Raw genomic sequence first — 13,326 nt, forward strand, 5'->3', positions numbered from 1 at the left:
TATTAATAATAATAATAATAATAATAATAATAATAATAATTTTACAAAAAGCCAATTAAATGAAGCAGGTATTGAAATACAGTAAGACTACAAAACTATACAACAAAAATGTGGATAAAAGCGTCTGAGAATCTGGATATTATGGTAATTTAAATATCAACTTTGTTTCAGATTTTTCCTCAAATTCCTTTGGAAATTCCTTTGGGAAAACAATAGGGTGAATATTTCTGTAATACATTATTTATAATAAATAGATTAAAAAAAATCTGGATACTGCTGGATACAGCAGTATATCATGACTGTCCAAGGGAAACAACTGAGATACTAAAGAGATCGCGTTTGTGTTTTTTCCCCTTCGGCTGCTACATGCACATAGATCTAACAATTATATATAATTCAAAACGCTTCAAGAATTTCAACTCATTCACTTTGAACTAAAAACCTGAACTCATTTTCCTTTACGGCATTCTTCCCTTAAACTTTTTTCTTTTTTACCAATTGAGCAGAAGAAGTATCGCAACTTCAGCTGAAATATCTTGACAGAAAGATGAAAGACCACATAACGGCACATCTCTTTCTCTTCGCTCCACACGGTCATAATTGATTGTCATGTAGGAAGGTGCACTGTTAGACATTTCTGTAATTTCTACAGTCATTTACTGTATATCACCCAGTATAATACTGCAAATTCGCTTTACAGTAAATAACTGTAATACCCTTTGCATCATGGGAATTTTCTGTGACGTCAAACCCCACATACAGTGACTTACTGTATTTTTAAAAATTGCTGTATACTACTGTATTTGCCGTAACTTAACTTTGACGCCATTCTATTGAGGTTGCTTTATTTTCCTTGTTTCTCACATTTGGATTGACAAGATTTGACTTACACCGTGTCTACAACATCGCAACAGCTTGGGACTGACTACACTGGATGTTACATTGCTTGTAATGATTGGAAAATCAGTTTGTCCTTCGCGTCAGTAACATCGCGAGCACTTGGAGTACATCTGTACGTCAGAAATATACCGGGGCATCACTTTACTGTCCGCATCCACTGTAGATAGTATAATGGGTTCTATATTGTCTTTTCTCGAGTCGCGCCGCGCCACGCCACTCGCGTCCGAGGGAAGACACGGAACCAGCGCAGCAGCGCCGCGGGTTTTGTCCGGGGATGAACCCGCGAGAGTGGAAGAGTTCCGGAGAACATCTGCGCTGTGTGTCGATGCACCTTACGATAGAATAAGACCAGTAAGCAAGGTAAAAAATATATGTACGTTTGTCTGTGTGTTTGTGTAAACATTTTTGCACACCAGTTTAACCTAGTAACATTTACCCGTCAACATAGCGGTAACAAACTTTACTATGGTAAACTGCGCTGTCGTTTCAAACGACTTTTGTCAGCTTATTGAATTACCAAATTAAAATTACTTTTAACGAGCAACGCTGATCCTGTATTAACATTAAGCTAACTAATGTGATTAACTAACTAATTTTGTTCAGGTGTTAGTAGTTAATTGGCCAGTAGCCTATTGAGAAAATAAAATCGTATGTTAGCTAGGTTAAACAAGTTTTATGGCTAGCTGCCTTTCTAGACTGGGTTTTGCAGATGGCTATGTATTCTTTGGCTGCTTGTCTTTTTTCCCCATTATGTTTCTGTTGCCTAAAGATTCTTTGTTAGGATAAATCCAAACCAAATACAGTTTGTTACTGTAAATCTTAATTACAGTAACTTACTGGCTTACTTTAAAAACCCTTTGAAATGTCTAACAGTGTGCATTAACAGCTTTTTAGGACGTTTGCCTGAAACGAGACGCTGTCATTTGTGGCGTTCAGCTCAGAATGGTTTGGTACTTTCTCTGATGGTTAATAAGGTTAAAATAAGTGTACTTGAGTGGAAAATGTATAGCACACACTTATGGAGGTCATTAGAGCATATGTATTCACACACACACACACGTATCAGGCTCTCCAACTAAGGCATTTTGGGGATTCCAGGCCTGTCTTCGGGGTGTGTCCTAAGGGAACACATGAATATTGTATTTCATTTGACATGTGGCAAAGCTGGGGAGGATTGACTGTGTGTGTGTGACAGAAATACAGAAATGGTAGAGAGCGAGAGGAAGAAAGCGAGGTTAAAGACCTTTGAATGATAATACACACACGCAGAGCTTTAGCGCTGCGTCCTGGGCTGCAGCTTCGAGGGCCGGGTGTGTGGGTGTGTGGCTTGGCTCGGGGCAACTCTTCCTTCCTGCATGTGAAAAAGTGTAAAAGTGTGTTTGTGTGCTGTCAGTGGGTGTAAAGGGTGTCATCTCTGAATCACTTTATAGAACTGAAGAACCGCAATACAGAGAGAAATATTCAGCAAAATCCTCCATAAAGATACCGATACGGTATGTACTCGGTAAGAGACTGTACGTGCTGCACTGTTTCCCGTCTGTCAAAGCTCACATTTGTCTTGGATGGTGATCTAAAGATCATCTGTAGTAGGGCTGCACATTTAATCGAATTTCTAATCGTGATTACAATTAATCAACTTAAGATGTGTGTGCGTGTGTTTCCTTTTACAGGGTTATCTTAAGGGTTTTTTCCATTGTCTTAATTTTTGTTTTAGTATAACATTATAATTCCATGCATATTTTTACTTTTTTTCAAGAAACCAAACCAATGTATAGCTTCCAGGAGTTTTCCAGGAAGACTGTTTTCAGCTTGTTTATTTTCATATAAAAATATGGCATGCAGTTGCTTCAAACAATGGTATAAAGCTATTCAAAACATCATTCATTGTAAATTGTGATAATCGTAATTGATCATCGCAATTACAATTTCAAGGGAATAATTGAGAATTATGATTTTTGTCATAATCGTGCAGCCCTAATCTGTAGGCCTAGTTTAAGGATTGAAACCACAACAACTCTTCAGAGGCCGCTCACAAAAACAGGCCAAAGCTGTAGAGTTTTACAGATGGGAGGAAAACGGGGACGCTTGCTATCCTCTTGAATGATTGTTTCATGTCTGCAGGGAAGAGAGCATCTGTTAGGAGACAAACTGGGTGGGGAACACCTAGACTCCTCTGCTGATACTCTGGATTCAGATCATTACTCAAGAGTCAGTACATGAGAGAGATCAGAAAAGGGCTTTTAGACAGATGAAAATGGGATTCATGAGTAGGTGTTGCTGCTCTAGATCCAATAGATAGGAGATCAGAAAGAGGGACTACAGAATTTGTCTGGAATGTTAAGTCTGTGATGCTCCGAGTCAGATTTGTTGTTATATTCATAGGAAAGAATTGTGGCAAATGAAATTTTAATCCTGAGTGCAAAATGGAGACTTACACCTTCATAGATTTTCTTCTGAGAAAAACTCCCCAGCAATTTTGTATGTGCACTCTAAAAACTTAAATCATGTTGTTGTACTCTTTTTTTGTGAAACATCTAAAATGACTGAGTTGAAAGAAATCTGTGAATTCATTTAAGTATACCTAATGAATTGAATAAATACAAGTAAAAAAGATCAGGAAAAATACATTTGTTACCATGACAAACAAGTCAGAAAAAACCTATGAATCCTAACTATAAATCCTATAATCTCTTCTTATATTAATTTTGTGCAAAAACGCACTAAATAATACTTAATTTCAACATTTGCTCTCCTTATACAGTCTGTGTCAAAGCATGCTACAAATATAAGATTTCCCTCTTTCTTTTTTTGTATTTTATTTTTAAGTTACATTATGGGCTTTTTATGCCTTTATTGGGACAGGACAGTAGAGAGATGACAGGAAATCATTAGGTGGAGAGAGGGGAGTGGGATCGGCAAAACACCACAAGATGGGAATCAAACTCGGGTCGCCGTAAATGCAGTTGCACTGTATGTTGAGTTGACACAACCACAAGGCTATCAGCACCGACAGATTTCCCGCTTTCTTTACAAGTGATTGTTAATTGTGTCCAATTAATTTACAACTAATTTCTTAAGTTGATGTTAAAGATGAAAATTATTTCAGAGAATGTATATTTCTGAGAATATATATTCTCAGATAAGTGGTAAACAGGCTGATCTGAATAACCTATAATGTAGCCTCAAGAATGTCACTCTGAAGACTATATAACATCAGAAACACAAAGAACCAGTTATATTTTGTTCACAATCACAGAGAAGAAACCAATCTGGGATTGTGTGTTTATTTTGTTGTAGAAGACTGTATTTATGAACATTCACTGTTGGTCCAAGACCCAGCCCTTCAGCTGTCCCACTCCAGCAGAGGCTTGAAGCCCGGCTCTGCACAGCTAGGTGGATGGCTCATTTTGAGGCAGGGTTTATTTAACTGATGAATTTCTCATCTCCAGAAAGTTCCCTATGGCTTTGAGATTAAGTGATGGCAGAGGAAGGACAATTCAGTGATGAACACACACACACACACACACACACACACACTTTTAGAGCCTCATCGCAGGTGGTGTCATGACAGAACGGCAAAAAGCCAGTGTAGGAGTTCACAGCTGATTCATGGGTATTCTTATCCTATCCCTTTGCAGTCTGTGTTCGTGTTTCCTTTCAGGGATGTTACACGTTTTTGTAACCGTAACTAAGGCTACATTCACACTGCAAGCCTTAATCTTCAGGTCTGATTTATTACTTAAATCAGATTTTTTTTTTGCCAAGCAGCCAAAGCAGTGGCTAGCAGCATGCTGTCATACATGGAGGCCACTGAAGCCAGTTTTTACATTTATAGTTTGTTTGTTTATTTCTTTCTTAACGCCAATCCAGCATCTATGGCTATATTCATGGCGAGAACCAGTTAATCCATACACAAGTCTTGTCTTTACACACACGTCCGGGGACAATTTAGAATGTTCAATAAACTTAACCTGCATGTCTTTGGGCTGTGGGAGGAAACCGGAGCACCCGGCGTAAACCCACGCAGACACAGGGAGAACATGCAAACTCCACAAAGAAAGGCCTCCTGTCTTTGCCGGGGACCTTCTTGCTGTGAGACAGCAGTGCTAACCACCAAGCCACTGTGCCACCCCTTTACATTTATAGGGTGATAGGGGTCATTTATAAGGTGATGGAAGCCAACAATTTCATGTGCAGATAATAAGGAAGACGAGGATGAGATGAGGAAAGAGTGAAAAGTTTTTCTTGTATAGTTTTCCCTCAAGTTCACTGTAATACTAATGAGTTCGAACACCTCACTTTCCCTCCACTGAGTCTCTCCAGCTGACTTCCATATTAACCAATTGACAAAAGAACTACTGATATGTAAAATCTTTGGAGTGACTCCCGTCAGTGCTGAATTGTGACAAATGTTGATCTAGAGTGAAAAAATTTGCATGAATATGAAATGACTGTTCAGACTGAGATCGCATTGCAAAACATATGGAAGTGGCCCAAATCAGAACACTTGCAGTGTGAACGTAACCTAAAAGGAGCGATGCTAACTTAAATACACTATTCAGTAGATTGACAGTAGCTTAATTTTCCAGAAACATGCTAACTTGCAAGTAGCTTTGTAACATATACATCACTGCTTTTTTTTCAATAAATAATCTGCATAACTTTAAAACAAAGCAAATTCTCTTATGTAGCTTTTGAAAGCTTTTGAATGATATAATTAAATGTTAAGATTATTCACTGATACATTTGAGTCCTTGCAAAAATACAGTAAAAATGGTATGTTATTGCATATAATATACACAGTATATATATATATATATATAATATTGTGAAGTATTATTACAATTTAAAATTTTATTTTAAATTATAATTTATTCCTGTGATGGCAAAGCAGAATTTTCAGCAGCTATTACTCTTACAATTTATTTATTTTAAATTATAATTTATTCCTGTGATGGCAAAGCTGAATTTTCAGCAGCTATTACTCCAGTGTCACATGATCCTTCAGAAATCATTCTAATATGCTGATTTGCTGCTCAGGAAACACTTCTCACTAGCAACTTTGAAAAGTTGCTAATAAATATTAACTGCTTAATATTTTTGTGGATTTTTCAGGATTCCTTGATGAACAAAAAGTTAAAAAGAACAACATTCATTTGAAAAGATTAAAAAAATATTTGTAAGTGTATATTAAAAACGATTTTACTCCCCTCTCAAATGGCTTTAAAGGGTTAGTTCAGTCAAAAATTAAAATTAGGCTGCGTTTCATGCTTATCTTGGTTTTCTTTGCAAACTTGTGTGTAGCTCCTGCAACTAAGATTTTTTAAAGGGTAGCTTGAGATTAGTTTAATTTTAAATGATAAATATCTTGTAGCTTTGAAATCATCAGTTTCACTGCTATCTGTGTACCATTAAATTGCACAAATCACCAAAGTAGCCTTAAAACACATCAGGAAAACGTCTCGGTTACGTATGGTAACCCTCGTTCCCTGAAGGAGGGAACGGAGACGTCACGTCGGATGACCGACGATGGGTGTGCGTCTATGCGTAGGCTACGGCGTAGGTCCGACGCAGAAGTATAAATCAGCCTTATGAGTTTCCCATAAGTCCTTGACCACTTTGTGCCCTTGAACGGTTGTCACGACAACCCTTTCATTGGTCACCAAGTCTGCATAATGTACAGCACGGCTACCAGAAATGAGGTGAAGAATGAAGATGGATAGAATATAGAAGGAAGCGCATGACTAAATGACATTACTTAGACTGTGTCTGGGAGAGTTGGGAAGGTTTAGAATATCCGTAACTCTAGAGCTTTTTACCAGAACGTTTTATCTATCATTCAATGAGGGGAAGCTGGGGAGGTGTTTAATATGTGTCATATTTTAAGTGCTCAGGCTAAGCTTTTTTCTTTATATCCTTTTGGCCCATTTTCCGGCGTTTTCTCTCTCTCGCTGCATTTTTTACTTGCTACCTGTCAGAGGAGCAGGCTGTGTGCAATGAATAATGCACTATAACAGAGCGAGGCTATTCCAACACTCCTGTATAAGTGAGGGTTTGCAGAGACAGCGAGACAGGGGGTCTGTTCAGGACAGAGTATATGATCTGTAAATAATATCTCAGATTCGTTAATAAATCCACTACAGTGATGAATTAATCGCAAGCTGCTTGATTGTAAGCAGGGGGCACCTTTGCTGTCTGATGACAGTGTGTCTTCACTGCTGCTCCATGTGTCTGCTCATTTAAGTGTGTATTTCTCATCTTTTTCTTGGTTCTTCCATGTACATTAAGATGGCACAATATGCATGGAAGCAAATTAAGCGGATTCTATTTTTTAAAAAGTTTTTGAGTCAAATGTTTCTTTACTGTATTGGACTACAGTCATTTTCTGTTTTTGTAGTACAGCAGAAAGTTAATTCTGTAATAATATGTTTGAAAGGCGCTTGATTAAGTCAGAGAAACATATTTAAAGAATCTAAGGAAAAATAAGGTCTCTGGGACCCCAAACAACATACACTACTGTACAAAAGTTTGGGGTCAGTAAGATTTTTCTGACAGAAATAAATTAACTTTTATTCCACAAGAATGCATTGAATTGTTCAAAAGTGATAATAAAGACCTGTACATTGTTATAAAATATTTCCATTTCAAATAGATGCTGAAAAAATAATCACAGTTTCCACAAAAATATTAAGCAGCAAAGCTGTTCATAATAAAAATTAAAAAAAAGAAGATTATTGGTATTGGTATTCTGAGTACCAAATCAGCATATTAGAATGATTTCTGAAGGACCATGTGGCACTCCATCCCATAAATAAATTATATATTTATATTATATTCAAATAGAAAATGGTTATTTCAAATTGTCATAATATTTCATAATAATGCTGTTTTTACTGTATGTTTGATCAAAGAAATGCAGCCTCAGTGAGCATAAGAGTCTTCTTTAACAATTAAAAATCTTTTGAATGGTAGTAAGTTAATCTTTACAGAACCACAAGGGTTAAAAGAGGTGATAAACTGTAGATAATAAAATTATTTTCCTTTTTGTGCCTCTGCGCACACTTAAGATTATTAGTTAACTTAAAAAAAAACAGACTGTAGTTTTTAGATTTGTAATATAATAGCTGTCATTTCAGTTATTAGCCAAGTGTAAAAATTATAATGGCTATGAGTATTAGGGTTGTGACGGTGAGGACATTTTCCCACCAGTTAATCGACGTGTGACAACACCGGTAATACCGGTATCACCGTGGGGGCGGGGGCGGTCCCTCTTTTCCTTTCTTTCCTTCGCTTTTAAATAGCTTGTAAAAGCTGCGTGCGCATTTTTATCAGCCAAAATAAAGGGTCTTTGCTTGAATTCATAGGGCCCAAAACAGAATATTTAAGGGGCCACCCTCGTCACAGGTATATTGCCAAGATTAACAATGGGATTTCACATTCTCTCTTCCTTTATTTCATACTTTTCTTTCTAAATCACTCCATCCTGTTACCCACACCTCATTATTAACAACATTAGCTAACAGTTAATTGTTCACTGCACCTGTCTAGTATGTGAATCAGAGTCACGGCATCAGCAGAAGTTAGTCATCGCATTCACTTTGAGATTCTCATCTTCAGCAGTCCCTTCCAGGTTAAATTCAGACCTCGGATCACCAACTAATTATCTAACAAGTGAAGCAGTCGCTCATTAATGAGTCAGATATTGTTTACGAACAGTAATGACAGCTATTGTTATTCTTGCTCTCTTGGCAAATGAGTTTTGTCCTGTCCTGTTAATTATGATGATGGTTGCATTAGATTTAATTATTAAAGGGCAGCTAGTGAGATAAAAAAAAGTTCCTGCGACCTTCCTTCTTCCATTCGCCATTATAAACACATGCACATGCTGTAAGCAAAATATGTAAATCCTGCAGTTATGTACGTTGTGTCGAACAGCAGCTGTTCGGAGAGTGTGGCCATTGGGCGACAGAATGCCCAAGAATGACAAATGCAGTCCAACAAGTGTGTGGCACTATGGAGAGTGTGTGTCGTCACCTGTTTGATGGTGACAGTTGTGAATGGTGGTGTTTTCGAAACTGGCTAGATCACTCCTTCTTTATTAGTCTATTTCTCTGTATTTATAGCCTTCGAAGCCGCATCTATCCTGTACAGCTGACAGTAGCTTTATTATTTTGATTTATGTGCGCATCCTATCAGTTTTCAGAGGCATTACTGAGTGTAGACAGTGCAGCCATCATTTCTGATTTGATTTAGGACGGTTTTTATTTTGGACACTGAGCTTTCTAAACTGATACAGATCTCAAAATGGCTGAAGTTATGGTTTAATTTAAATTGTTTCTGTCCATCAAAAAATTATATTCAAATGCAGTTTTTTTTACAGTGATGTTTCCTTTCCATCAAATGTACTTCTTGCTCAAACATAGGAAGGCTTAGAGGTTGTAATGTGGCTTAGATGTCATTTACTGTCAGTTTGATGGATATACTACATAGTTAGGGTGGAACACAGGTTGTCAGTCATCATGTATAAGTGTGGCACCCCTTGTGTCTTGTGTGTCACTGATTTTGGGGTAAACAGAGTCTGAAGCAGATGCATTTATTAAGATTTTGTGCTGCAGAGAAATTTGGCATGGACAAACCTGATGAGGTTATAATTCATTATCAATCACCACTGCTTTAAATGGAAAGTTCACACAAATATTAAAATGTGCTCCAAATTTACTCACCCTCAGGTCATCCAAGATGTAGATGAGTTTGTTTCTTCATCAAAACAAGTTTGGAGAAATTTTGGAGAAAACCTCTGCAGTGAATGGGTGCCATCAGAATGAGAGTTAAATAAAACTCCAGTCCATCAATTAACATATTGTGAACATGCTGCGCTTTTGTAAGAAACAAATGCATCATTAAGATGTTTTTTAGCTTCAAATCATTGCTAAAATATGAGTCCTCTATCCATAATATTGCTTTCACCAGTGAAAAAAGTCTTCTCTTCTGAATCAGGAGAGAAATATGCACAGAAAGCACTGTTTACAAGCAAAAACCATTGGTGAGCAAGCTGAATTTCTCCAAATCTGTTCTGATGAAAGAGACATATATTGACAAATATAAACAAATAAACATCTACATCTTGGATGGCCTGAGGGTGAGTACATTTTTAACACATTTTCATTTTTTTGTGAACTATTCCTTCAAATGAACTAAAGTGGATACCAAAATGGATATAAATCTTAGTTTGTGTAGTATGAGATCTATGTATTGTGCTAGTAATGGACACACTTATGTTTGTTAATATACATATGTACAGTATATGGCGCTATTTATTTCAATGTTTATTTAGATGCTTACATACAATGCAGATGTCTAAATGACTGTTATTGCATAAATCATTAATAGTGGTCAAGTGAAAGGTTTTTTAAATTAATTAACAGAATATACATAAATATTTATTTCAGAAACCTTGCGCTTGTCCACTATTATTGCTTTGATGAGCAATTATTAAATGTTCAACACCATCTGCATGACTCATGGGCTCTCTAACAGAAACCAGGTCAATGCTTAATTTACCAGTATTTCACACAAGGGGTGTGGGTAATATTAGATACTTTTATTATTGCTTTTATGATATATTGTACATTGCATTGTACATGATTATCTTGTACATGCTAAACTCATCACTAAATGTTACAATTTAGTAGTAATGTACACTGGTCTTATGGGGGACACTATTTTCCACTATTGTCCCCTACCATATGGGCACTTTAACCATTAATCCCACACACTTTAGGATGATTTGGAATGTTCTAATTTGCAAATAAGAAATAAGCCTTGATTGCTGAGGTTTTCTTGATGTCTCTACAGGTCTGGATGACTGTTTGCAGCAGTATATAAAGAACTTTGAACGGGAGAAGGTAGGAGGTGACCAGCTGCTGAGGATCACCCATCAGGAGCTGGAAGATCTGGGGGTATCCCGCATCGGACACCAGGAGCTGATCCTGGAAGCTGTGGACCTGCTGTGTGCTCTGGTGAGAGTCTTCACACTCCTTTACATGCTTGATCCTTCATCTGCTGTTTAACACCCCATCAGCTGGCGGACACTGAGTCTCCTACTGCACGATGTTGACAGAGATATCGAGATCACCTTGAGAAAAACATTATCACATTCTGAAAAGACTACAATCTTTGAAATTGTAAATGACTCTGTTTACTTATTTACTAAATTTTACTGGTCTTATTTCACATAATATATCAGAAGAAAAAGGCAAAAATAATCTAATAACTTAAAATTATAAATAATTTAAAAAATTTAAATGATATGAATAAATATGAAAAATAATAATATGTAAATACTATGTAATGTACTATGTTACTATAATACTATGCAACTATAATATGTAATGTAAATAATGTAAAAAAAAAAATGTAACAATTTATTAACTTAAAAAATAAAATAATATGAATAAATTTTAAAAAAATAAAAAAATAAATAATGATAATAAAATGACCTAATTTGCAAGGTCTTATTTCACATAATATATCAAGTAAAAATTCTAATAACTTAACATTTAAAATATGAATAAATATTAAAAAAAGAAAAAGCAAAAATTACAAATCTACTATGTTACTATAATACTATGCAACTATAATATGTAATGTAAATAATGTAAAAAAAAAAAAGTAACAATTTATTAACTTAAAAAATAAAATAATATGAATAAATTTAAAAATAAATAAATAAATAAATAATGATAATAAAATGACCTAATTTGCAAGGTCTTATTTCACATAATATATCAAGTAAAAATTCTAATAACTTAACATTTAAAATATGAATAAATATTAAAAAAAGAAAAAGCAAAAATTACAAATCGAATAACTTAAAATAAAAAAATTATAATATTAAACATTTAAAACAATATGTATAAGTATTAAAAACATGAATAAATAAAACAAAAATTAACTAAGAATATTGGAGCGAAATCCAGGAGGTGATGGAGGTGAAATAAGTTGCAAATGTCATTTCATGTTTTCTTAAAAGTCAGCCTCAATTTTATGAGATAATGATATTGTTCTCCTGGGAAATATTTCCACAGATTTGTTCTCAAAATGTCACTCAATCAGTATTTAAATGTGGCTTTTTGCTAGGTGGGCTTGTTCCTGTGGCTTTAATCTGTATCTGCTGTGTGTGTGTGTGTCTGTGTCTTGACTAATTTTTATTGCTGTGTGACGTTCCATGGCTTGAAAATGATTTTCAAAAAGGTACCAAGAGTACAGACAGTGTGGGAGATGGGAAAAGGATTTAAGCTGAAATTGGCTCTGCACCGCTTGATCCTTTTACATTATCTAGCATTTAATAACTAGCTTTCCATCTAATTCTCTCTCTCTCTTTTCCTCTTCCTCTCTCTCGAATCTCTCAGTTGAGGTATTAAAACAATGACTTACCAGCTCATGCTTTCAGAATGTCAGCAACATGACGGGAGGGAGCAGATGACAGGATGATGTTTATCACGTCCGTGTGAGCTGTCTCGCATGCCGCCCAGCCTGAGTCTCTCCTCAACCTGTCTTTTTAATGTTTTGCTCTTTTTTATATCTTCACTTTAACTTGTCTTGTCTTTCTAAGAGAGATGTTTTTTGTTGTCTTTTCCTGAGATTGAATTTCAGTGTAGAGTTAACGTAAGGTGAACTATAATTAGTGTGAGGTTTTGTGAGGGACTGTGAACCACTGGCATGTGCTGCTGACATTTAGGAGAGCGTTAATCATAAATAGATTACTTTGCTGTGCTCTTTATCTGCTCTGAACGCTGATCCCAAATCAGATCTGATGACATTCATGTTACACAGCCCGTGTGGATGTCAGCCTGTAGACATGTGCGGATGAAATTAGCCATATTGTACATCTCTGATTTTATATTGATGCTGCCTCAACTGTACAATTTAAAGGCCAATTTTAATTTAAAGGAGACATATTATGCCCCGGTTTACAATATGTAATATAAGTCTCTGGTGTCCCCAGAATGTGTCTGTGAAGTCTCAGCTCAAAATACTCCACAGATCATTTATTATATCATTTTGAAAATGCCTATTTTGAGTGGAAGCAGAAACACGCTGTTTTTCAGGCCTGTCTCTTTAAATGCAAATGAGCTGCTGCTCCCCGCCCCCTTTTCCAGAATAAAGCTGCGCCATTACAGCTGGTACCTGCTAAAAAACATCTGTTTTGGTTCTGATTATCATATTTTTCGCACTGAAATCATGCGTTTTAAACCATATGAGTTTAAACTTCTGATATAAGGTTTTCCGAGAGCACACATCCGAAGCACACGGCCAGAAAGCGGCTGTCACAGCATGTGAGTACTAAACTAAGTTCTCATTCACACACAGGTTTACGTTAAAAACACACATGAGTTACAAAAACAGTGAGTCGTTATGTCTGTG

General features: G+C 36.1%; 1 protein-coding gene across 14 annotated transcripts in view; it reads left to right on the top strand.

Annotated features, from left to right (window-relative positions):
* Positions 1-13,326, top strand: part of LOC107721875 (connector enhancer of kinase suppressor of ras 2-like) — a 112,265-nt gene that overhangs the window by 18,442 nt on the left and 80,497 nt on the right. For all 14 annotated transcript variants that reach the window (XM_016530053.1, XM_016530065.1, XM_016530063.1 and 11 more), the window contains one exon: positions 10,756-10,919. In XM_016530053.1, coding sequence (XP_016385539.1) covers positions 10,756-10,919 — 164 coding nt within the window. The remainder of the gene's footprint in view (positions 1-10,755; positions 10,920-13,326) is intronic.

This window comes from Sinocyclocheilus rhinocerous, unplaced genomic scaffold (genome assembly GCF_001515625.1).
Source record: "Sinocyclocheilus rhinocerous isolate Xijiao unplaced genomic scaffold, SAMN03320098_v1.1 scaffold90, whole genome shotgun sequence".
Classification (NCBI taxonomy): domain Eukaryota; kingdom Metazoa; phylum Chordata; class Actinopteri; order Cypriniformes; family Cyprinidae; genus Sinocyclocheilus; species Sinocyclocheilus rhinocerous.